At 43.5% G+C, this 26,835-nt stretch overlaps 1 protein-coding gene across 2 annotated transcripts in view; it reads right to left on the reverse strand.

Annotated features, from left to right (window-relative positions):
* Window positions 1–26,835, reverse strand: part of LOC146207092 (ferry endosomal RAB5 effector complex subunit 4-like) — a 50,118-nt gene that overhangs the window by 18,142 nt on the left and 5,141 nt on the right. Inside the window, exons 2-8 of one of the 2 annotated variants that reach the window (XM_084598538.1) lie at window positions 13,386–13,463; window positions 12,914–13,037; window positions 12,598–12,666; window positions 9,271–9,452; window positions 5,747–5,962; window positions 2,180–2,359; window positions 1,908–2,013 (exon numbers count right to left, since the gene is read on the reverse strand). In XM_084598538.1, coding sequence (XP_084454664.1) covers window positions 1,908–2,013; window positions 2,180–2,359; window positions 5,747–5,962; window positions 9,271–9,452; window positions 12,598–12,666; window positions 12,914–13,037; window positions 13,386–13,463 — 955 coding nt within the window. The remainder of the gene's footprint in view (window positions 1–1,907; window positions 2,014–2,179; window positions 2,360–5,746; window positions 5,963–9,270; window positions 9,453–12,597; window positions 12,667–12,913; window positions 13,038–13,385; window positions 13,464–26,835) is intronic. The other variant, XM_084598618.1, reaches the window with a different exon arrangement.

Here is a 26,835-nt window from a genome sequence, read left to right on the forward strand (position 1 = left end):
CTCTCCAGGAGGGAAGGCGAACTCTAATCTGGCATTGCACGTGCAGTCTCGGAAATGTAAATCAGAGGACGACCCGTCTCTCTGCACGCCCGATTTCAGCGACACTTCTGTAGTTTATGCAAATGAAAAACAAATTTGTCTGGAGATAGTTGAGGCTTTTTACATCGCTAAGGCTAAGGACACGTATGTGGCTAAGCTGTCGGTTAACCTTCATAGTAAGGAATTTGCTCTTTTAGATAACTTGATAGTAAGATCATGACTTTGAATTGTTTCTGCCTTTTCACTGGTTTGGGTATTGTGCGCACATCTCAGTGCAAGTCTTCGTCTTCTTTCCTTAAATAAAACTGCAGTTGTTAATACAGCCCCATCTTGCTTGCTTCTATTCTCTGTGTCGTGTCTTTAGGCTAGTTTAAAATGAATGTTTACCAACTCGCCCAGTCAACCTTCTTGCTTTACACTTGTGCAATTCTTTTGCAAGACTGACCAACATGAAAAATGACAAGAGCAGGATGGAAGATACTCCTAAAGCAACAATTTTTTTTATTAGGCAGCCAAATTACCAGACAGCATCCACTCTATCAAACTAAACTGATATAATAAAGGTGTTTCCTCATCCAATCAACGTTACTATAGACAGAAGTTCCAGTGCATTGCAATGCTACTGGGAGATATTTTTTCCCCTACTTTTTTATTTTCATTCTTTTTACGCACCAAACCTAATCCACTCTAAAAAAATGGGCATACGTTATTACGTTGCAGTGCATTACAACTTAGTAGGCTGGATCCATCATTCCAAAATATTGTTACGTGATGGCATGACAAGCGATGGAACACGGCGACACAACAGAAACAGAACGACATGATGACATGACGATAAAATATGCTTTAATGGCCAGCGGGCCTGGCGCGAGTGCTCCGCCCCACGCCACTGCCCGCTTCGTCATCTTTGTAGCATTACCCGGGGCCACCGAGCGATCGTCCCGATCGATTGCTAGAAATCCAATGCATGACGTGACGATGAACACAAACACAGGATTGGTACATGAAACGCTGGACACCACAATAATTGCGAAGATGGGCAGAATGCTTGTACCGGAGCATCAAGCCCAATCTTCACCATTTGCCGAAGCTCATGGACACGCCGAACAGCTTGGGCGGGGGTGCTGTCTTCGCTCGAGTGGTCGTGAGGTCGTGGAGTCGGTAGGGTCGGCTTTGGGCTCTTCCTGGTCATCGTGTGTTGTGGTCAGGGCTGGGGACGAGGCTGGGGACAGCGGCTGGTCGGGTCTGAGCAAAAAGGGCTGGGGCAGAGCTGGGCGGCGATCTCCACGAGCTTTCGGCAGATGGACCAGGCATGCGGTTGGCTTCAATGGTGCAAGGCGAGGATGGGGATGAACCGCACCTCCAACCAAATGTTACGTGATGGCATGACAAGCGATGGAACATGGCGACACAACAGAAACAGAGTGACGTGATGACATAATGATGAAATATGCTTTAATAGCCAGCGGGCCTGGCGCGAGCGCTCCGCCCCGCGCCACTGCCCGCTTCGTCATCTTCGTAGCAATATATACAAATGAGCCATCATGCAAGTCTGAATTATACTCAGTTTTCTCCCTCAAGCTCCATTTCTGGTGGCAAGATCTATATTTCAGATAGAACAGACAATGCATTTATTTTGATTTACTCTATGCTTGAGCTTATGAAGTGGAAGAAATGACTGTGCATAATCGATAGTTCAAACTTGAAGGTGGCTGAAATTATGAAGATTTGACTCAAGCCTCTCAAAAAGGTTCCTGCCCTTTCTTTACAATTACTGCAATGTAAAAAGCAAGGTGACTATAATCAGGTCTACGGACAAACCGCAGCTGCACAAACAGTCCCCCCTCCACAGCAATGTCAAAGGATACGCAGGTAACGGCCTTGCTGCGTAGATGACAGAATCCAGGCTTGCTCGAAGAGAAATCCAATTGAGGCACACTTCATGAACATCATCTGGGAGTGTGGGGGATCCAACTGCAACAAACGTATAAAGCTTGTGAAATAATTCCTTTCCTCACTGGCTGCTTCTTTCTAGCATTAGTTAGTATTATTAACCTTCTCAGGTGTGCCTCAAATTCAGTTAGGCAAGCATTCACACAAGCACATTCAAATGGTCACAGCTAACAAACTAAGGCCTGACCTGCAGATCGCTTTTGGAGGTGATCCAGCGGCCGCCAACTGCAAGGCAGGAGACAATGTCATGCTTGCTTGGCACTAGATGCTCATAGGCATCCTCCCTTAATAGGATGCGGTGGCTTGTCTCGGCAAACTGCATCACACCACTGTCCAGCACAAGGTCTATGCCAAGGCCTCCGGATTCCTGAAATGGAGATCTCCCTTTGCAAACTATCCTAGCATGAAAAAAGCCTTTTGAAGAACGGTAAGCACAGCTGCCTACATATTATGGCTTCAGGCAGCACAGTCTATAGTACCCAAATGGGTTTTTATTTCACTCTTTTGGGACCACCCCATCGGCCACATTTCCCAACTGAAGCTTTGTATCTGGGCATGACAACAACTGCTGCTGCAGTTTCCACGTGGTTTGCCCTTTTTTTTTTTTTTTGGCCGGAGGAATAATTATTCGGAGCGGGGTGGTCTGAAATGAAGACAAAAATGGCGTCGAGCTCGGGTCAGGATACAATATACATCTGGCACCATTTGTGCTTTTTCATCACAGCTTCATGAGCTCCGATTTAGCCTGGATGATGAAAGTGTATTTTCAACCTATTCTTGAGCATACGGGGCATACCACCCCTTAAGAAGTGCTTGAGACTGGGCTAGTTGGAACATCTCATAAATGCTGCGCTGCTTAGTTTACACAGACAAAGGAACTGGACAAATGTTGAGGTTAAGCGCAACTCAGCGTTTGTCCAGTTCCTTTGTCCATATACAACTAAGCAGAGCAGCATTTATGAGAATATCACCCCTTGCTTAATACCCATCTGAGTGCGAAGCCTTTTCAGCAGCATCAACTTTAAGAGCACAGTTTCCAGAGCAGATTTTAAATTTTGATTACAAGCCGGATCACATTACGAAAAAAGACAGTGCAGCATATTTTGTACATTTGACGTATCCTTATTGCAGTTTTATTATTTTTATATTTTTACCTTTCTCCAATTTCAGGATTATTTTTTCAACAAGTTCTGAGATTTTTCATGTTATGGATAAAGATGGAACAAAAAACTGTATGTAATTGAAAATGCTGCTCAAATAAATACATTATAGCATTGTGATAGCAGAGTCATGAAACTACTTCATTTCATTATCATATTTTTTTTCAAACCTGTTCAAACACACCTGCTTATTTTCCACGGTCCCAAAAGAGTTCACACCAGAAAAAGAACTTAGATACACAAGCTACACTTTCAAAAATAAGAAATGAAACAGTGTACTGCAGTTGGTGCAGTACGTAATTTTTCATTAGCATTTCTTGTTTTACACGGGCCTTTAAGGGGAGATGCGGGTCGAAAAACGCGGGTTTTTTCGGAAATGACTGATTTTTTGTTTTTACTTGTTTTGTCAAGTTTAGTATCTCTACTTTCATGAAAATAAAAATCAAAGCTGAGTTTAAACAGGAAATGGGCTGAAATTACGTTTAAAGAGCACACGGTGGCGGTTAAATGACCGAAAGTATGCTATCTTCGAGCGTCCCGCGGTCGGCATAGCGCAGTTGATCGCCGTTGCGGATCACGTGAGGAGATCAGCCAAGCCGCATTCTCCCAATCACCACAGTTGCCCGGCGTCTAAAACGCAAGTAATAATAAAAAAAAAGCATGCCTACGTCGCGTTTTTCGAGCGCTGCGACTGGTTTTTAAATCACGTGGTACGAATCAAGCCTCGCCATTGGCCGCCGCGCGCGCGCATGTGGCGAAGCCCACTTGCTGGCTCCATGCTACGTCGAGGTGCGTTTCCGAGTGACGATCGTTCGGCAACTTTATCTTCGTCATGGATGAGGCACAATTGAACCAGCGCAGTCACCGAGGAGTGAAATACCGTTCTGTTCACAAATATAGCGGACGTTGGCGAAAATCGAGAGAGAAGGCTCATCCAGTGACAACTCGACCTGTGGCAGTTAGGCCTAGTGGAACCGACGCCGATCCCTCCAGCGTTTCAGATGCCTCCGAGGAATTTGAAGCGGCGTTAGATTGTGTGAGTGCCTCGGAAAAAAAGATTGGGCATTTCTAAGGTGAGGAAATAACCTGCGATGAGGCGTCATCTGTAGTTACTGACTTAGCAGCGGTGAACATTCTTGTGGGCGGCGCGATTTGCCCAAGCCAGCGTTCCGGACTTCCAGTATTCGGGAACCGGCTACAAAGCGCAGACTCGCTTCGTTTCTTGAACTACTCTGCGAGAACTCTGCCTGCCCGCAATGTGTGCTTTCCACGACATACTGATTGCGGCGAGTTATGGCGTGCAGGGATGCGAGCAAGGATGCGAGCAGAGATTGACAGCGGGAGCTCGGATTAAAGCTTCGCCGTCAACGTCAAAGCTGCTGTGGCGGCCTGTTTTATAGGAATTGGATATGAGCAGCTAGTGCGATTTTCCTTAATTATTGGACTCCACAAGCCAATGCATCATAGCTTGGCACATCCAGAGAAATAACACTGCAGAAACAAATGTCCTTGAAGCTGACTGTGGAAGCGAACACAAATCGCCGCACACTGAAGAAAAAAAAGCGCATGTCGAAGTCCACTCGCAAGGGTCATGAGAGAGCGACATATGCTGCAGGAAGTTTCTAGTGCCAGTGGCTGCTTTATGGACAATTTTGTTCTTTTGTTCCAAAGTTTGATTGGAATTGAAGCCCTCTTTTTTAAATAAAGATGCAATTTTAACTTCAAATGCATTTTTCTCAAAATGCAATTTTGGGCAATTTTCAGCATTTGCCCTTCATGTTTTTGGTACTTCTGATGCTCATATCTGAATGAAATTTTGCACACATTTTCTCTGAGGTGTGAGGAGTGCCGTTATCTCTTTCACGAATAAATACTGATCAAATATTTACAAAAAAAAAATAATTACCACATGGTGGTGTCTTGACAATGTAGACTTGCCAGGTTCAAATTTTTCACGTCATTAGCATACTTTATATGTACTTTATTATTAGTTTTTGGCACTCTACAGTTTATATGGATCAAGATGAGCCGTCAACGATGTGTGTTTATGGAAGTTTAGTATGACAAAGAAGGGGGGCAAAAGAGTGTATATTTTACACACTGTCACTGAACAGAACAAAAACTATGCAACTTACAATAAAACTAACTGCAGATTTGAAATAAGCATAAAAAAGTGAATTATTAACCAGAGTTTCATAGCTCTAAGTCAAATATTAAAGAAAAAGTGTCTTCGAGTAGCATCTCCCCTTAAGTAAACTTTTTTTTTTCAAAGGATTTCAGTGAAATATATTTGTTCTGCAAGCTGAAGATAAATATTATTTGTAAGTGTGAAAAAGCAATTAAATAGCCACGTTTCCATATATTTTACTTGAGGCCTGTTAAAATACTGCATTTCTAAAAACGTTTTTTTCCTGAACCTCTCAGAATCTCCTAGTTTTTTCACAATTTCAAAATAGTTAAGTGGGGACCAAATATGCACCCTGAAAGCGCCACTCACATTCTCTGTTATTAACTGTGTGATTAAATTCCAAATTAACACTGTCAGCAACACATTACGAGTTGTCCAGAAAAACAGCAGTGAGTGCACGCGTCACCTGCATGCAGGCTGGCAGAAGCATGGAAGTGTTGCCGCCCACATTATTGTTGGCATTGTTGTTGTCGTTGTTGCTGCTGCCAATCACATAACCAGGGCGGAAGTCTGAGCCAGAGCCAGCATTGTCCGTCTTGCGGAGGTCGATCACCCGGGCAACCTGGCCTTTGAGGCCCTCCAGGTAGAGGATCTCATCATCGGAACTCGCTGTGGTGATCACCTACAGCAGCAAGAGTTTACCATGAATTCTCTTCGGTTCCTGAAAATTCTTCCCCTCTTGCAGAAGGTTTCCTTTAGTGAGGACACAGACTAACCCCAGAGGGCTGCAATTTTACCCCTTTAACACTAATTTTCTGTAGACGCTACAGGAATACAATGTCGGCAAGCTCCAGCACATATTGAAAATTTTTTTGCACATATTGAACACTGATTCTAATAGAATTCGGATGAGAGATATACTGAGTGACGTCTGCAGAGGACGTGACATGAGAAACCACGTGCGCAAGATCTCCTTGGCTTGAGCCGGTGAAAAACAGCTAAGAAAAACAAAAACTTGACAAAGAAAGCAAAAACGCACGCGCAACCATGGGCGACTCCGGGGACAGCCAGGGAGACCAATCAGCATGAAGCGGAGCCCATCGAGCAGAAGCACGCAGCCAGCGCTCGAAGCGCGGAGCTCGGAATCAGAGGAGGTAGAGAGGAGGTGACGCGGCGGCAACAAAGTACAAAGTGTGGCAGTACTTTCTTCTCACCAAGAGACTTAAGCCATACTGAATGTGCGGCGTAGCGTGGTGACTGGGGACATTAGGAAGTGGCACATTTTTCTTTTTTCCTTTTGCGTCCATCCTTGTCGTCGTGCTTAAAGTGCAGCGTTGTGTAAGCTATGGCAGCTGTGGACGTTAAGAAGCAGCAGGTTTTTTTTTTTCTGTTTTGCAAGAGTCGTCCATCCTTGCATCTATGAATCAACGAAAGCATGCGGTAAGCTGCGATGACACTGGCTTTTAGCATTGTTCGCTTCAAACGGGATTTGAAGCTAACACGCTTTCCACTGATTTTGTGGCAGCGGACTCCACTCGCCCCAAACGCGACGTGATAAATTGAACCAGGCTTGTGCAATCAAGCCATCACAGGCACTCTGCCAAGTTCACTCCCACTACCGCAAGAGCTAACATCAGAAGTATAGTCAAAAGATAAACACGCCACGACGCTATTGTTGCGCAGCATCTTGGCGTGCTGCCAATAAATGAGCTGTGGGTGCGACGGCCAAAACGGAGGGACATGCCATCAGCTAATGCTTTTTTTTTTTCTAAGTCTCGATGGCAAAAGTGGAGGGTGAGTTCATTACGCGAGTGGGTTGATTACGCGACGAATACTGTACATTTTTCATTTTTTCATGATCACAAGCGACGTCTCAAGCAGATGTCTGTATATCGGATTATCAATATAAAGAACTATTTCGCGATCCCCTTCGAGTTCAATATATATATATATATATATATATATATATATATCCGGGTTCGAATGTATGCAAAAATAACGACTTATGCATCGAAGAAGGCTTGAGGTATTTGCAACGCCCCTAGAAAAACAATATGGCAAGGCTAAATTTTCTTCTGCTTCTAATAAGTACTAATAAGTACATCCTTGGCAATAAGAGCAAGTTTTGTGTACACAGCCTTGCTTCTCCAAAAGCGTGCTGGCTCAGACTTTTAGCTAGGGATTGATTCTGTGGCCACGTACTCAGTGGGTACATTCGATTATCAGTCCCGGACTGTCTGGGACTACTTGCTGACAGCTGTCCAGCGTTCGTTTTTCCTCGGGCACCCCAGAAGCCCGCCCACAAGTAAAGCTCCTGAGCCGGCGGCCATATTGAGTTAGACTCCAAGTGCATTCTGAGTATTTTTCGTGTTCCTGCAGACGATATTATGCGCTAAATAATGACACAAGCTCTAGCTATGCATCTTCGCTTTCATGTCTTATGTTCTCTACAGCTGGAAGCGTCCAGAGCCCCGAACACTGATTTTTGTTCGTGCTGTCAAGTTCTTCACAGCTGTTTTGCAATCTTTTCGACACGCAGGGCTGAAGCGTCACATGCGAACCGCTGTGTACTAAAGCAGCTAACGCTTATTGTAAATGTCTTTTCAAATGCTTTCGTTGGCTTTCAAATGCAGTGAGCTGGGTCTTTGGAGGAACTTCGCTAATAGCAACGGCAAACCAACCCTGCACAGAGTTCTGTAAAACGCTTCGCATTCACACATGTTACGCTCCGTTTGCAAAAATCACTCACTGACTGGCACCTCCTCTGTTATCTATTTTTAGTTTTACACATTGTGTCAAAGGATGAACGTGAGTGCGGCGTTACTGCGAAAGAACTGAGTCCTGGTGACATGATCGTCCGTTGAAAGCAAACATTGGAACGAGCCTGCAAGATCATGTGACCATCACGCTGCTTCCTGTCAGAGCGGAAGCTGGGACCTGTTAGCAAGTAGTCCGAGACTGGAAAATCGAATGTGCCCAGTGGGCTCGTCTTGTTCACCTTATGCCCTTCAAAGCACAAGACTCCACCATTGCACTGATGCTTTGACTAGGTGCTATGTGCCATTTTCAGTGGGACTATGTCGAGGCCAGGAGCAAGCCACAACAGAGACAACTGTGACGGAGCGAATTTCAAACGGATACCTAAACGCCTAAACGTCTGCGCTGGTGTGACCAAGCGGGAGCCATGAAAGTGGAAATTCAATAGCCCACAAGCGACCCTTCTGCTCGGTCGATGATGGCTAGCAAAGAACCATTCATGACGAGCAGGAAAATAGCTAAGGTTGTGCATCGAGACACCCGTCGCAACATTGCCATATTAGTGCTTTTGTAAAAGTTGCGTGTACTCGGAATCACTGTGTCTGGTCCAGCCTGGCTGATGCATATATTCTCTCCTGGTACGGGCTTTCAGGCCGGCCCGTACACGCCTCTATTAGGAACTTGAGATATTTGAGTTGGTCTGCCATCTTTTTGGAGGACGACCATGTTTGGAAAATAAAGGAGCCATAAAAAACACATTTTTGATTTGGCCATGGTGTCAGCCGCCCACCACGGAGCCCAACGAGGGGATGCGACAGGAATTTCGAAGACTCTACATGTAGCCTTACACCATCATCATCATCATCAGCCTGACTATACCCACTGCAGGGCGAAGGCCTCTCCCATATTTCTCCACTTACACCATAACTATAACCAAATATGACAGAACTCAGGTGGTCTGCCACATCAGGTTAACCCTCACTGCCTGGAAGAGGGGAAAGACCAAGAAAGAAGGAGAACACAGGAAAGTTATATGAAAGAAGGTAGGAAAGTGAAAGATAAAGAGGAAAAGGCAACTGCAGATTTCAGGTGTCGTCTGCGGGAAGCTGGGATCAAAGTGGTGTATGCCGAGGGGCCTTACACTCAGTATCGGCTCAACCATGCACGGCTAACCCTGAGGCCTTTGGTGTAGTACAGCAGGCCAAACATGCACTATACGACCAGTGCACTAACCTTGGCACCCCAGTGCTGAGCCAGCTGAATGGCAGTAGCTCCAAACGAGGATGCACCGTCCATCACCAACACTGTGTCACCGCTGGTCAGGCGCCCAAGGTAGTGCAAGCCCGTGTATGCCTTCACTGCATCCCCAATGCAGCCAGCAGCATCCACAAAGCTCACATTCTGCGGCTTCTTTGCTGCAAAAAAAAGAACAACCTGGACTGGTGCTCCAGTTTCAAGACAGCGAAACGCCAGCTGTGAAGAGGCAATACAGAACTACACACACACACAAAATCACACCATCCTTCACCCACCTTTGTTGAGGCTAGGTTTAAGTATTTCAGTACACCAGCATCAGGGTAAGACAGCTTTTTGCCTGACATAAAGCAGCTCAGTCAGAACAGTGTGTAGTATTTGGGCTAGTTGAAGCAGGGCACAAGACAATGTTTTGCACTTCACAATAAATAAATAAAATTTCATTTCTCTTCTAAAAAAGGGGACAACGGATAAAAGCTGCAAAAAGCAGCTTGACGAAACCCACCTCCATTGGTATAGTTCAGCAACATTAAAAAATATAAAAGCACAGAAAACGAGGTCATGGTTGTGCAAAAATATTTTAAATACAAAGTGCAATGCCAAAGATTACACAAGAGACATAAGTGATGGGTAACAATATAAGGAGTACAAGAGGTAACGCGTTATCACTACCCCCCAGTGTATCTATAGAAAAAATAAAAACACATGAAAAGCATAAACACTGAGAACGATATGGTGCGATGAATGCATCCAGTGAAAAATATGAATGAAAAATAGAGGCACCGCTTCGGAAGTTCCAGGAAACAGATGCACGGCAATAGAATTCAGTGAAAAGTGATCATGCAGATTGTGTGCTCGCATCCACACCAACATGAACAAGCGCGTTCAGGAGGGCGGCAATGCAAAATGATAGATTGATTTCCGTATGTTGCGCAGCAGAAACGCTCGGTCCAAGAACTATTTTGCGCAGTGTTATAGATATGACTGTGAGTTGCAAGGTTGAACAATGCAAAAAAAAAAAAAAGAATAAGATATTCTGGATGCGAAGAGCAGCCTTGTTTTGGCAAATGAGGCAAAATCAATACATTGATGCTTTCGGAAGTATGTGACCAGATGAAATATGGTTAGAAGTATGATCCTGATACAAAATTTTTGCACTTTCAATAGCAATGCAATCAATTCATGTTAAATGTAATGCTGCTTTTTTACACAATCATCACAAAACCAATGCACCCATTATATTAGTGGCTGCACCACAAAAATTTGCAGATGTAAAGCTGGAGGTTCAAAACCTGAAAGATTTATGAGGTAGCAATGTTCGTTCTAGATGTCTTTTTCCTGGCAAGTAATCAGAGTGTAATAGCCAAGTCACACGGGCAAGTTTAGTGCCTTAGGAAGAATGACACTTTTGGTGCTCGCTGTCACACGGCAAAATCAAGTGTCATTTTGAAATGACGGCAGTGGCGATGCGGATGCTCTAGCCCTATGTCGGAATTAATTAGTTTTCACGGAAGTACCTTAACATTTAATTGTATTGCAAGCAAGATGACCCCAAGCTAATATACAGTTTATTTGTGCATTTGAGTACATGGATTTGACTAAAAAAAAAACATTGCGTTATCACACGGGCATGTTAGCTTGACCACGCCTTTTGCTACCGTGCATGGTTACTGCTGTTCATGCAAAACCGACCTTGTTTATGCTATATAGTTGCACTGCTAACCGCGATTATTGCGAACTTAGCTTTGCGACTTCGAGTTCCATCATTAACCGAGAAAATGCCGGTAGCGAGTATGCATATGGAGCAGAGTCACCGGTGTTCGAGCGCGAAAAGGTATCGAGCTAGTATGATTCAGAGCAGCATGCATTTTTCACACGAAGTCATGTCCGACGGCGCTTCTATGCAGCCTAAAAGGTCCAGCGGCGCAGCACCCACGTACGGTAACATCGTCAAGCCTTCACAGCATTTCCTTGCCGTTGTACACAACGTCGAAAAAGGTCCGGTTTCCGCAGCATCACGAAAGTAGGCGAGAAGTTCACAGCGTCCACAGCACCGGATGCTATTAGCTTTCCGCTGTAGTACCGCCCGCGAGCGCCCGTGAACGGCAGAGCGCGCGGTGCAAGTAGCGCTTGGCCATGCGGCGCTCCTCCGTGGTCGTCGCTAGGCCTATAGTTTGTTTCACATCGAAGTATCAGTGGGCGGTGCTTTTGTATGGCCAACTTAATAGGATATATGGCTCACTCGAGGCACTTCCCTGTTGTCAACCTTGCTGTCTGTTCATAATAAGAGTCAGGTGCAATTCAAATCGACGACGACTTAGATAGTGTATACGTGTACTGCAAGGGTGAGCTGCGCCGCGCCACCGGCGATGATGGCTATGAAGTTGTGAGCAGAAATTTGCTTGTGTAGCTATAATTACACCTACTAGTGACTCGGTATAGGTCAAAGATCCCCAAGAAGGATTAATTACTGACATTGCTTTACTTCAGGGATCATTATTTACGGGAAAAACAAATTCTTGCAAATGGAACATTGGGCTAGTTGCAAGCTGTTCATGATGAATAAGAGGGCGCAGACGAAACATGGACACAGAGAAGAATATAACAACGCTTGTTGCGCTTGTCTTGTATTCTTCTCCGAGTCCATGTTCCGTCTGCGCCCTCTTATTCATAATGAAATTCTCGCACACTTTTCTGACGCCGGTGACAGCAAGGCAGGATGCGCCGTAAAGGTGCTAGCTTGGCGCTGGCGGCTTGCGGGAGAAAAAGCGGTGGTGTCTCCGGCTGGCGCTTGAGCGAAATGCTGCCTGTTAAGCGACGACTTTCTAGAGATTGGGTTACAAATAACTCCAACTTCGTTGATGCAGCTTGAGATACCACATACTATCGAAGTGCAGCAGCAGACGAATGCCTTCGCCTTAGCGCAAGCACTGAGAGCGAGGGTAGCTATTCATGTGTACGCGCATCGTTTTCAGGTGGTGACAGCTTAAATCTCTTGCCTATTATTAGAAACGTTCATGAAATTACATAAACATTTCAAAACATTGTAATTCTCAAAAAATGTATGAGTGATATGTCACTGCCCTGCTGTCAAGACTACACACTCGCCTGCCAAACAAAGTGTGAGTTCGCCAAACTCACTTCACGCTGAGTGTGTTTGGCAGCGAGTGTCATTAAAGTTCATGTGACACGATGCGAATGACAATAAACGCGAGTGCACTCGTTGAAAGTGACACTAAACTTGCTCGTCTGACCGGGGTATAAGCTTACATTATACAAAATGATTTTAAGAAACAGCATACTCACTGACATCATATTCACTGAGACGGACATATTCAGCGCATCCGGACTGGCCATAGTCCAAAGGAATCAAACCTAGAACAGTGAGAAAGAAATTGGAAACCCTGAGAAAAACATGCGATCTCCATTCAAGCGAATGCCACATTCGACAAAAGTAAGAGAAAAATGAGGCACGAAAGTCGATTATTAAGGCTAAATTGTCAAGAATAGTACAAGCACAAAAGCTCCCAAATAGTCAGCAGAGAATGATGATGAAACTTGCTAAAATTTCATTGACTAAAGCCCATAAGTTTCCACACCCTTTCACAGCCCAGAAACATACCAACAACTTCATCTCCACAGTCCACAGTAGTCACCCAGTCTCCAACCTCCACGACCACACCAGCCACCTCATAGCAAACTGGATACTTGATCTTGGACTGGTCCTTGTAGAGGACTTTTAAAACCTTGAAAAGGAAATTAGGTGCATGTCAAAGAACAAGCTTGCACCTACGCATGACCATCGTTTATGTGATTAGGCATCAATTTCCCGCAACTGTATCTGCTCAAATCTAGAGTAGCATGCTAAAGAACTCAAAACCACGTGGACACCACACAGCGTATAAGCCTCATACATGCAAAAAATAAAAACATTCTTCACTAGATTATTGTACATACGCTTACATTTAAAGCAAAGAAATAGTAGCAGAAATACAAAGAATTTCAGCCAAACATTAGATCAGAATTTGACGACTATCTTATTTCCAAGAGCAGGAATTAAAAGCAGTCAAATGACAAAAGAAAATGCCACTTACTTTGTCTTCATTGCAGGATAAGCCACACGCCTTTACGCTCACTAAAACAGAATATTTGTCCAGTTTTGGAATATCCACCTACAAGAAAAGAAAAAAGCCCTTAGAAACCGCTGCCTCAAAAATGCCACACACCACTGGAGAGCAAAAACAATACAAAGAGGATGCAATGCAACGAGAACTGGTACTGTTCCCATTGGAGAATCATTTCTGTGCAGCAACAGCACAATTATGCCGAGAACTTCAGCATTCTGTAATAGGGACACCATCACCTCAATTATTTGAATTCACTGAACTATTAAAAAGCAAGAACTTCACTTACACATAGCTAAATCTTTCTCGCTGAGCTTTGCCTGAGGAGATGGTTTGGTTTGGTTTGGTTTGTGGGGTTTAACGTCCCAAAGCGACTCAGGCTATGAGAGACGCCGTAGTGGAGGACTCCGGAAATTTTGACCACCTGGGGTTCTTTAACGTGCACTGACATCGCACAGCACACGGGCACCTTGCTTTTCGCCTCTATCGAAAAGCGGCCGCCGAGGCCGGGATTCGATCCCGCGTCCTTGGGAACAGCACATGTAGGCTTTATCAGCTGCAATTTATTAAGCAAAAATCTGGGGGCCATTTAAGATGTTTATATAATGATTGTAAGCACTTTAATTTATTTACACCAGCAATGAAGTATCACAATCATACACCTTTGACTGCCTTTAGATTTTTTTTGAATATTTAGGAACCAAAGTGGATTCATGCATGATAAAAACAAAAAAAATGACACTCCCAAAGAGAGCTTCATCCCAGACAGCACAAGAAAGCCGAAATTATTCAAAAGTTTTGTCTGCTCCTCTAATGTTGCAAGGTATGCTCTCGCGTCAAGGTATGCTTGTTTGAGATTTACTCAGTTTTTTGACCAAAAGAGCGATGGCAATAGCTCAACAATCAGCAACACAACACTAACCACTCCCCACTTTTGCGGCACATGTACACGGCCAAAGGAAACGCTGGACAAGTGCCTTTTTATATGCGGGGGCACTGGTTGCTAAAACAAGCTAACTCTCATAACGTAAGAATATGCTTCTGATCGTATGCCTAAATTATACAGCATGAGCCCGTCAACTTCGGCCTCCTCGGCAATTTCTAGACAAAGCCCAAAACAAGTCCGAGGATCATTAAGGTCGCATATTATAGTGAAGGCTTGTCAAGAGAAATGAGAATATGTGAATAAAATAGCTTTGGTGAAGAAAAAAAACAAACAAACTCGATGACCACCATTTATGGCGTGCGCACAAAAGTGCAGCCGACACAGCGAATAGCAGACGACATGGGGATGATATCTCGGCATATTGCCATTCCCCGAAAACTGCAGCAACGGAAGTGCCCCCCCGGGTGGCATCGCTAAAAAATAAAACCCAACAAAAAGGAAGTCAATAAAGCTATATGTTTTTTTTAGGTATACATTGCAGTACATAAACTAAAATGAGCATGAAATAAAATAGTTTGCTGGATTAAAATTGCTTGCAGTAATCCCCTGATCATACTAGCTGCGTCCATCGCGCCATCTTTACTATGTTGAATCAAAACAAATAAGAATGCATTTAAAGACCGCACTAGCCGTCGCTTCTGTGGCGCAGTGGATTGACACCACATTCCTGATTGTAAGACGTATGTTCGATTCCTGTATGTGTGATTTTTTTTAAATTCACAACATTAAAATAAATTACAACCATATTTCCTGGGCCATGTTCCCCTTTAGGTAGCATAATACGATGCTTTTTTGTTCTTAATACTACACTATAAAATTACCTTCACCGTTATCAATTCCTGTCTTCAGTGAGTGTAGGTTACCTTTAGGTTGCGTCCAATGACAGCTCTCAGCAACAATCGCCTTTTAACACGCTTTAAACTCTTTTTGCGGATTTACACCGTGGCAATTTTTCAATTTAACTTATTCAACGTACCAAAGATAGCGCGATGAACGCCTCCGATGTATTACGCTATTTACAGTAAGCAATTATAATCCAGAAAACTATTTTATTAATATTGCATTTCAGTTTCCGTACTGCGCTTCATGCTCGAACAAAACGTAAGGTTGTGTTTTATTTTTGAGCGACGCAGTCGCCTCTTCCGTTGCTGCAGTTTTCGGGGAACGGCAATATGCATCCCGTGACGTCAGCGGCCAATAGTTGCCAGACCAGAAAGCAGATTCCGATATTATTATTAAAAATTAATTTTAAATCTATTTACTATACGAAATGAGCTCAAATTTCGAGGGTTTATAATTTAACGTGCGAGGAGTGAAATGCAATAATCAGTTTATGCTCAGCTGTTAGCTGTCATGACCCCTTAAATGCAACAAACCTGATAAAATAAAGTCATGCAGCAACAAATATTTGAACATTTTGAGATGAGTAATGTTTTGTCAGTCTGACACTAGGCAACAGCAACTGGTACTTGAGTTCCGGACAGTAAACCTAACCTAAATAGTCTAAACCTAACTGCTTGAGATGGAAAGGGTATAAAAATAAGCCATGCAGCAATACACCATCGTACATGCCCTAATGGTATATGCTGGTGCTAGTCTGATCAGAATGATCAAAACCTGATGGGACATTTGACACCAGGTTTTGGTTAGAAAGGAATGCAACGTCTGGTATGGATTGAATTGCAATGCAAGTAAATGCTGTCTCTGGACAGAACTATAGCAACAGTCATGCAATTTCATCAGGACGAAACAATATACATTCTATAAATGTGAAGGGTGTCTGGTCTTGGCGTTATTAAAATAAATGCTAGAATCAGGTCTGCCACAACATTTGCTTCATGCAATAAGCCTGATTACCACCTTCATAAATATGTTAGTATATGTTCTGGGATATGCGCTTTTAATGTTTCAAGCTAATTTCAAAGATTTTACACAAAGGTTTCATGTATCAAAGATAATATTCGGAAACGGACAAATGTGACATAGTGCTCCGGGAATCTGCATTACTGAATTAATATCTGCTTTTGATATAAAAGAACAGATTCAGTCACGGAACTCCTGTGATATCTGGACCTATTAGAAACACACATTAAATATATATATTTGGATACTAAGGGCAAATCAATATCACGAAAGACCCAAGCAGCATAAGGCGGCAGCCTAATATCGAGAACCTCTTGGCAAATCCTAGTCCTACATAAAACCTGTGTTATCTTTCCCCAGTATTGGTGATGCCACTCCTCGAGAGTACACCGATGAGCTACCAATATTGGCAATGCAATTTCATGACCCTTGTTTCCCCCATATTGGCCTCTCCATTACACCGTCTACGAAAGCCCTAGTTTCATTTTAATAAGACCCTCATTAGAGAGTATTACATAAGGCACACAAGAACAGAATAAATAGTTATACAAAAATAAGGTTTTCACTGCACAAGTACACACTTCCAAGAAACAAAGAGCAGCAAGTTCTCGGGGAAGGCCATTATAATCGTCCGGGGGAAGAATGATGAAGAAAATAGGCGCGATACGTGGTGGAGGAATGCAGATGTAGGGTTCCTACCAAGGCTCGGAGCAAAAAAACTTGTGAAACAAACATAAAGGAGCAATGGATGAGCAAGAGTTGGACTGTGATTTTAAGGATGATATGTTGATATCAAAAGAATACAATGAATGAATTAATCTAGTTGCACGGTTCTGAACTGCTTCAATTGAATTACAGAGATACTTGTTTTAGAGACCACATGGGAGATCTATATTCTAATTTTGATCTAGTGATTTGTATGTGAGGAGCTTGACATACCGAGATGCAGAGCGTAGATGACACTTTAAAAATCCTAGTGTTGTTTTAGCGGATGATATCATGCCTGAAATATGCGTATTCCATGTAAGCTTACATGGAATACGCATATTTCAAGCGTCATATCATGATCTATAGATCATGACAAAAATGAACACCAAGGTATTTGTATGATTGGATAAGGTTGAGAGGAACGTTAGATATGCGGTAGTGGAACAGGAGAGGGTAATGACGACGATGGAACAACATATGCAGTTACTTGCGTTTATTATCATTAGCCACTCATTGCTCCAGTCTAGCACGAGTTCAATTATTTTGAAGGGATTGTTGGTCAAAGTTGTTAGTGAAATTGGTATGCTTTTCTGATGCCGGTATCTCGAAAAACATCACAAAAGTCCTTCACTATAATGAATAATGAATTGCTTCGACACCGCTGAAGCAGCATCTGTGTAATGAACGCAAATTTACCAGGCTTAATATTTTTATATGATACGATTGGCTCAACGGAATTGCATGCAGTTTTATTAGGTGCAAGAAGAAAAACAATGACATTGGAATCACACATGGCGCATGTGCGAAATATGTGGCCGGCTTCATAAAAGCAGGCAGCCATATGTGGCAAGATTCCACTTTCAGCTTACGTCTCAGCCATATTACATCCTTGCATTTTATGATGAGCATTTTTCATCCTTCCAGGTATTTGTAATATTGTAAATTCTTGTTTCCTGTCTTTATTATGCTTTTGCGGTATCTTATGTATTTGCCAGTGCATGTATGCTTGCTTTTTTTACCTGTTTTGGCCTTGTGTTTGAATTGCTAACTTGATTGTACAGCGCTTCGCCCCCTCTGAGCTAGCCTATCCGCGCATATGCACTGTGCGAAATTTTTTCTGTGAAGCAGTACAGAGGTATTTCATCTACAAGGAAATGAATAGAATGACGATTGATGCTGGTTAGACTTTTGGTATCCTAGTTAGCAAAAAGCATGCATTCTATGTAAATAATCTTTATTATAGTCGGAGGTGTTTTGTTATATTGGCCCACCATTTTTACTCCTACATGCGAACGGGCCACCGTTTTGGAAAGACGAATGACTGCGCTGTGCATTTTTCACTGGAGAGTATTAGTAGCACAATAAATATTTAATTGAAGACATTGCAAAAATAAAAAGCTTTGTGGTACACGCATGAAGCTTTGATTAGGAAAGGGACAGTGAATGGACAGCAAGAAGAAATAGGGTACTGAGATAAAAAAAAAAATGGTAACGCTTGTACATTAGCATGGCACCCGCACGCGCTCATCACTGCAGTTGTGTCCGCACGTGCTGTCCAAAGTCACGCACTTGGGCGCGGAGACTTCATCGCAAGGTTTTCCTCCCTGTTGGGATGCAGACACTTGCAGCAGGAGTAAATGAGACACGTATGCAGTGCCCGTGTTGCCGCTAACAGCAACCTACCCCTCCCCCTACTCTTCCTGCCGGAACCTTCGTGAAAGAGCGCTGGCTTTCACCTTGCGAGGCACTAGTTCCTTCTTCGTGATTTTATGTGCAGAGCATTTTAACTTGTTTCCAAGCTGAAGGTCAACTGCCCCCTCGCCCCCTCGGACGTTTGTCAATCTCACTCAGGCCACTTTAGGCTGCGCACCTTTCTTTCAACAAAAAACGCTCTCGTCGTCCCCTCGCGACTTGTCATACGTTCCCGTGCCATGGCAGGGACGCTGTCCCCAAGACAGACAACCACCTCGAAGAGAAAGCTTGCACGCTGGATATGGAGCCGTTCGCAATTTGCAGAAGTTGCATCCACCTAACGTACGCAATAGGAACTTCAGTCAGACCTGCATAAGATCCTATTTGTGAGCACCGCCCTCATTTTACCATGCGATACACTGGATGTGGGTATGGACTACATCCTGCTTTATTTTTTATTTTTTTCGGCATGAACAGAGACAGACGAAGACTTCTTTTCAAGAATTCTCATTGTCAAATCTCAATCCTGACATTGTGGGCAGAGCAATACTAAATGAAAGGTTAGAATTTTCTTGTATGTTGTTCATTCAGAAGAGAAATTAGGAGCACATGCTTTCCTACAGCTACATGCCTCTAAACCTGGCGGCACAAGGCTTCTTCATTTTCAGATATATATGTTAAAAAATCTAGTTTGGTTAATTAACCGTGGTTTTACTACTAGACTCACTAGCTGTATTTACATCATCATCATCATCAGCCTGACTATACCCACTGCAGGGCGAAGGCCTCTCCCATATTTCTCCAATTAACCCGGTTCTGTGCTAGCTGCATCCACTTGACCCTTCGAACTTCTTAACCTCATCCGCCCACTTAATTTTCTGCCGCCCCCTGCTACGCTTTCTTTCCCTTGGAATCCAGTTTGTTACCCTAAGCGACCATCGGTTATCCTCTTTTCACACTACATATCCTGCCTATGCCCATTTCTTCTTCTTGATTTGCACTAGAATGTAAGTAACGAGTTATTTCTCTGACCCACTCTGCATGCTTCCTATCCCTTAATGTTACCCCTACTATTTTTCGTTCCATAGCCCTCTGCGTTGTTCTTAACTTAAGTAGAACCCTCTTGGTTAGCCTCCACAATTCAGCCCAATACGCGAGTACAGGTAAGATGCAACTGTTGTACACTTAGCGATACCGGTAAGCTGCCAGTCATAATCTGCGAGTACTTGCACAAAGCGCTCGATCCCAATCTTGTGTTGTGTTGTGTTGGGTTTTATGGCGCATAAGCAACTAAGGCTATCATGCGCCAAGAGCAAGGTTAATGTTAAACCTATAGTTTATTTAAAAAGTTTCCTTCTTCTAGGAAACTGAGAACAGATGCTAGGTTTACAAGTGCTCTTTCTCCTAAAAGCAAGGTGGGATGAAATGGGATGGTATGATTGTAAAATATAGTAAAATGTTTTCTTCGTAGTGCCTCAAGTTTTGAGCATGTAATTAGAATGTGGTTTACAGTGAGTATCTCGTCGCATTCTTCACAGGTCGGTTTGTTATGTTTCATTAGCAGAAAGTTATGTGTAAGATGTGTATGTCCAATACGAAGACGGCATACTATCACTTCCATAAAACGTTGTTGATGTGTGCTCGATTTCCATTCTCCTAGTACAGGCTTTATGAGACGCAACTTATTATTTTCTTGGTTGTTCCATCTGGACTGCCATTTATTCATCTGTTTATGTTTTAATAATTTCAAGCAATCACTATGTGGTATCTTTACTATCTGAATCAATTTGTTGTGGGCAAGTGCAGCACATTTGTCTGCTCTTTCATTGCCGTCAATGCCTACGTGACTAGGGACCCAACAGAACACTATGTTATGTCCTTGTGTCGTGATCATTTTTACATTATGCATTATGTCACCGATTAGAGGCATGGCAGCATTTCTGTGATTTAAAGCCATCAGTACACTCAACGAATCGGTGTAGATGACACTTTTCCCAATGTCTTCATTCACTATTTTTTCTACAGCTGTCAGGATAGCATAAGATTCAGCTGTAAAAATTGATGCGCACTGAGGAAGCCTAATTATTTGTTCCCAGTTCTCTTCAACTACGGCACAGCCAACATAAGTAGAAGTTTTTGATCCATCTGTATAAAACTCTGTATAATTACTGTACTTTTCTTTTATTGTGCGAAATTCTTGTATTATATGCTCTTTAGGAGTTTGGCTTTTGTTGAAGTGTGTTAGAGTGAGATCACAGACATTTGGAAGTTTGTACCATGGGGGTAGGGGGCTGTTTTTTGGTGCAGTGTCGGGCAAGGTGTCCAGAATTTCTAGCTCACTGCAAATGTCTTCGAAACGCATTATCAGTGGCCTCGTTGCTTGTGGTTTATTTGTGAAAATTACTCGTGAGCGGCATGTTGAGACTATTGGATAGCAGAGGTGTTTTTTCTGCGACCTTATTCTAAGGACATAAGCACATGTGAGCGAAGCCCTTCTATCTTTCAGCGGAGGCTCGTTCGTCTCTACATACAGACTATCAACAGGGGATGTTCTGTAAGCGCCACAAGAAAGGCGTAAACCTAGGTTATGTACCGGGTCCAATTTCCTTAGATATGATGGTCTAGCTGACCCGTAGACTATGGATCCATAGTCCAAGCTAGACCGCACAACAGATCGATATATATGTAGAAGACACGCCCTATCAGACCCCCAGTGTTTCCGAGAGAGAACCTTCAGTATGTTTAGATTTTATGGCTTTCCTCTTTAGGATGTTTATGTGAGGCAGGAATGTTAGTTTTCTGTCGAACGTTACACCCAAAAATTTATGTTCGCTCTTTACTGGCAACTCAATCCCATTTAGGTGTAGCTTGGGATTGATCTGTATACCTCGTTTCAGCGAGAACATTACTGCCACTGTTTTCTGTGGGGAAAATTTGAACCCATTTTTAAAAGCCCATGAGTCTAGTTTATTTAGTGTTAATTGTACTTGTCTTTCACAAATTGATATGTTTGAGGATGTGCAGGCTATTTGAAGGTCGTCGACATACAGCGAGAACATAATAGATTTTGGGATTACCTTGCTAATAGAATTCATTTTTACAATAAACAAAGTTGTACTTAAAATGCACCCCTGAGGTACCCCATTCTCTTGAATAAAGTTCCTCGAAAAGGTGGTACCGAGACGTACTTGAAATGAACGACCTGATAGAAAGTCCTTCAGAACATTAAGCATCCGGCCTCGGATGCCCAAATCTGCTATATCGCGTAGGATCCCGAACCTCCAAGTCGTGTCGTATGCCTTTTCCATGTCAAAGAAAACGGCCAGGCAATTTTGTTTATGTATGAACACTTCCCTGACAGTATTTTCAAGACGCACTAAGTGGTCGGTCGTTGCGCACCCTTTTTTAAAACCACACTGATGAACATTAAGGAGTTTATGAGATTCTAAGATGGAAGTTAGTCGGATGTTTAAAACACTTTCAAAACATTTTGCTAAACAGCTGGTCAGAGCTATGGGTCTGTAACTGCCCGCTGAGGTCGGCGGCTTTCCTGGTTTCAGAAACGGAGCAATAACGGCTTGTTTCCAAGCCTCTGCGAGTTTACCCAGAGTCCAAATTTTGTTAAAGAATTTCACAAGTGCCTCTACAGAGGATTTGGATAAATGAGCCAGCATTTCATAATGAATTTCGTCAGGGCCAGGCGCAGTCTGCTTTCCAGCAGCAAGGACGTTCTTTACTTCTTGGAGTGTAATAAAACTATTATATGATTCATTTCTGCCACCACTTGTTGGGAGTTTTTGTTTCTCAGCTATGTGTTTGTATTTTAAGAATGTTTCTGTGTAGTGTGACGAACTTGAAACGTGTGTGAAATGTTCGCCTAGTATATTGGCCTGTTCTTCTATGCTAGTCTGAACACCAGGGGCTGTGAGGATGGGAATTGTAAACGGGGAAAAGTTTCCACTGAGTTTACGAACTTGTTCCCACATTTTCTTAGACGTCATTGAGCTATTTATTGACGTGACATACTTCTGCCAGGATTCTTTTTCAGAGTTGCGACGAATGTATCGAGCTTTAGCTTTGGCCTTTTTAAAAGCTGTAAGATTTTCGTGTGTAGGGTACCTTCGGAAAACACCCCATGTTTTATTTTGCCGCTTTTTGGCCTCCTTACATTCCCGAGACCACCACGTCTTGTGTTTTTGTCGCACCACACCTAAGGACTGTGGAATGGTGAGGTGAGCGGCAGTGATAATGCAAGTCGTGAACAACTCATTTAGTCTGTCAACACTAAGGGCATCTGAAAAAACTGCTCCTAGATTCGCCTCTACTTTAAAAAGCTCCCAATCTGCTAAGTGAAGTTTCCACCGTTTCGGTTTGGTCGGCATGACTGATGGTGAGGATGATAAGCTAATTATTGCTGGCAGGTGGTCGCTACTATACGGGTTGTTCAGAACATCCCATTTAAAATCATTAAAAAGGGAAGGTGAACTAAAAGCCAAATCTAAAAAACTCATTTTTCCTGACCTTGGTGAGCAGTACGTGGGCTTACAGGAGTTCAATAAGCAAATGTCTGAACTAAGAATAAAATCCTCGATAAGCTGTCCACGTGTATCACTTTTTTCACTTCCCCACAAAGGAGAGTGTGCATTAAAATCTCCTACTACTAGGTATGGCTCTGGTAGTTGGCAAAAAAGGTTTTCTAGATCATGGAGTGTTATTTTAAGATTTGGTTCAAGATAGACAGAACACACAGTAAGAGTTTTAAAGGCAATTATTGTGGCTGCTACAGCTTCTAAGGGAGTGTTTAATTTCAGTTCTTGAGCTGGAACTCCACTTTGCAATATGATGGCCGCACCACCCGAAAGCCTGCTTGCTTGCTGTCGATCTCGGCGGAAGACTTGATATTTTTTCAGTATATTCGAGTGCGTGCAACCTAAATTTGTTTCCTGTACGCACAGTGCAACTGGCGAGACTATCTAAAATTTCTTTTATGTCATTAATATTCTTTAGAAGTCCTCTACAGTTCCACTGTACCAGGAATGCCATCTTATTTTGTTGAAAGCTTGGAAATTAAGTTAGGTTTTTTCCAGGGCCCGTGATTCGGGCCTTGTCTGTTTTGGTTCGTTCCAAGGAGCTCCGCCGTCTCTGTGACGAAGACGGCAAAGAGCTGTCCTGGCCTATGTCCATTACCTCGTCTGAGGTGCTGGACGGACGTGCCAGAGGCACGTGTTCCTTCTTTTTAGACCTTGCCTCGTGGGCGGAGGTCTTGTGGCCCGCCGACCCTGAGGGACGCGTAGCCTGTTTTGGGGGTGGTGGAGGAGCGGGAGCTGCTTCCACCGGGGCAGGGAATGGCACTACCTCAGCCTCGTTTGAGGTCTGGGTAGGTGCCGAAGACCGTTGTGGTGCCCCACCCTGTCGCACCACATCGGCGAGATTTGGTTTCGCTGTGAACTGAAATGTGTTCTTGGTTTTGTTGTACTGGGTACGTGCCTCTTTGTATGTGATGTTCTTTGTTGTTTTTAGTGTTATGATCTGCTTTTCTTCTTTCCATTTTTGGCAGGATCGAGAGTATGCGGGGTGATCCCCCTCACAGTTTGCACAGCGTGGGTCTGCGGTGCAGTTATCAGAGTTGTGGTCGTTCGCAGCACATTTCGCACAAGTTCTGCGGCCACGGCAACTTTGCGAGCCGTGGCCGTATTTCTGGCAGTTGAAGCATCTCCTCGGATTTGGGATGTACGGTCGGACGTTTATTTTGATGTATCAGACTTCAATTGACTCTGGGAGGGTGCAGCTATTGAAAGTCAGAACCAGATGTTTTGTAGGGATCTCCTTGTTATCCTTTCGGATTTTTATTCTGTGAACCGCGATGACGTTTTGGTCTGCTAGTCCTTCTGCCATTTCATCTTCAGTGAGAGCAATGAAGTCTATCTCAGATATTACTCCTTTTACAATGTTCAAGGATCGGTGGGGGGTGATGACGACGGGGATGTCCCCAAGCGACACAATGTTTTTCAGGTTGGAGGACTGACACTTGGTTTGTACTTCTAGCAAGAGGTCACCATTTGCAAGTTTTGATACTTTGTATCCAGGGCCGAGGTCTTTAGTGAGACATTTTGACACTATGAAAGGGGAGATTTTTCGAGCGGGTTTTTCTAGCTCCTCGCTATGTATGACATGGAACTTTGGGAAAGTCTCTTTTGTTTTCACAAAGAAATGGCTTGTAGCATCGGTCCGCCCTCTTTTGTTTGGAGGGCGATCATTTGTTTGGGAGAAAGAATCCATGAAAGGGTTTGTGTTTTCGGTAGTTGTGCCTGCCACCCACCATGGAGCCCAACGAGGAGACGGGACAGGAACTTGCAAGAAGTCCTGCCCACGCCAGCAGTACACCGCTACTATAACCAAATATGGGCAACTCAGGGTAGCTACTCCACACAAGGTTAACCCTCGCCGCCAAGAAAAAAGGAAAAACAAGAAATGAGGAGGAGACAGGACAGTGCTGAGAAAGGAGATAGGAAAGTGAAAGATGAAGTGGAGGACAGGAAAAGGCGACTGCCGATTTACCCCGGGTGGGTCAGCCCGGGGGTACCGTCTATGGGAAGCGTGGGCCAAAGTGGTGTGTTGCCTCCGCCGAGGGGCCATAAAGGTCCAAACACTCAGCGTCGGCTCAACCACCAGGATCCCCTTTTCCCCAGACACGGCGATGCCACGCACAGCTAAGCGTGGGTGCTGGGGTCCGTGGTGTCGCACAGTACACGCAAACACCTGCTTTAACAGGTGGCCCCTGCGGGAGATCCCAATCTTATTCTTCTTGTTATTTCCTTTTTATGGTCCGGATCTGTGGTTACTACTTGTCCTAAGTAGACATATTCGCCTACTACTTCCAGTGCTTCGCTACCTAACGTAAACTGCTGTTCCTTTCCGAGGCTGTTGAACATTACCTTAGTCTTCTGCATATTAATTTTCAAGCCTACCTTTCTACTTTTCCTGTCTAGGTCACCAATCATTCTTTGCAGTTCATCTCCTGAGTAACTTAGCAAGACAATGTCATCAGCAAGTCGCAGATTACAGAGGTATTCTCTATCTACCCTTATCCCTAACTGCTCCCATTCTAAGTCTGAATATTTCCTCTAAGCAAACTGTGAATAGCACTGGGGAGATCATGTCTCCTTGTCTAACACCTTTCTTTATGGGAATTTTGTTTCTTCATGCAGAACTATGGTTGCTGTGCAGCCAGTATATATATCTTCCAGGACTTTCACGTACGGCTCGTCTACCCCCTGATTTCGCAATGCCTGCATCACCGCCGAGGTTTCTACTGAGTCAAATGCTTTTTTGTAATCAATGAATGCTATGTATAAGGGCTGGTTATATTTTGAGCATTTTTCTATTACCTGGTTGATGGTATGAATATGATCGATAATAGAGTACCGTTTCCGAAAACCTGCTTGATCCTTTGCTTGATTGCAGTCTAAAGTTGTCCTGATTCTATTAGCAATTACCTTAGTAAATACCTTATATGTAACAGACAGTAAGCTGATTGTTCTGTAATCTTTAAGGTCCTTAGCATCCCCTTTCTTTTGAATGAGGATAATGTTTGCGTTCTTCCACTGTTCCGGTACAGTCGATGACACAAGGCACTGCGTATACAGGGTGGCCAGTTTTTATAGCACGATATCCCCCCTGTCCTTCAATAAACCTACAGTTATCTGATCCTCTCCAGCTGCTTTCCCCCTTTTCATAGTTTCTATTGCTTTCTTAACCTCGTCCTTTGTCACTGGTAGAACGTCTGACTGTTTTTCCCTACCGCCAATCTCATTATGGTCCTGACTACTTTGGCTACTGTGAAGGTCAGTATAGCACTCCTCAGCTACTTTGACTATCTTGTCCATATTCGTGATGATGTTGCCCGCCTTGTCCCTTAGCGCATACATCTGATTTTTGCCTATGCCCAATTTCTTTATCACCGCTTTAAGACTTCCCCCGTTCTTTACAGCATGCTCAATTTTCTCCATGTTATACTTCCTTACCGGGAACGTATAGTGGTTCGTACCTTGCATTGTATTTACTAAGGTAATCGCTAATAGAATCAGGACAACCTTAGACTGCAATCAAGCAAAGGATCAAGCAGGTTTTCGGAAATGGTACTCTACTATCGATCATATCCATACCATCAATCAAGTGATAGAAAAATGTTCGGAATATAACCAGCCCTTA

The sequence above is a fragment of the Amblyomma maculatum genome, chromosome 1 (genome assembly GCF_055883805.1).
Source record: "Amblyomma maculatum isolate TAMU_Amacu chromosome 1, ASM5588380v1, whole genome shotgun sequence".
Classification (NCBI taxonomy): Eukaryota; Metazoa; Arthropoda; class Arachnida; order Ixodida; family Ixodidae; genus Amblyomma; species Amblyomma maculatum.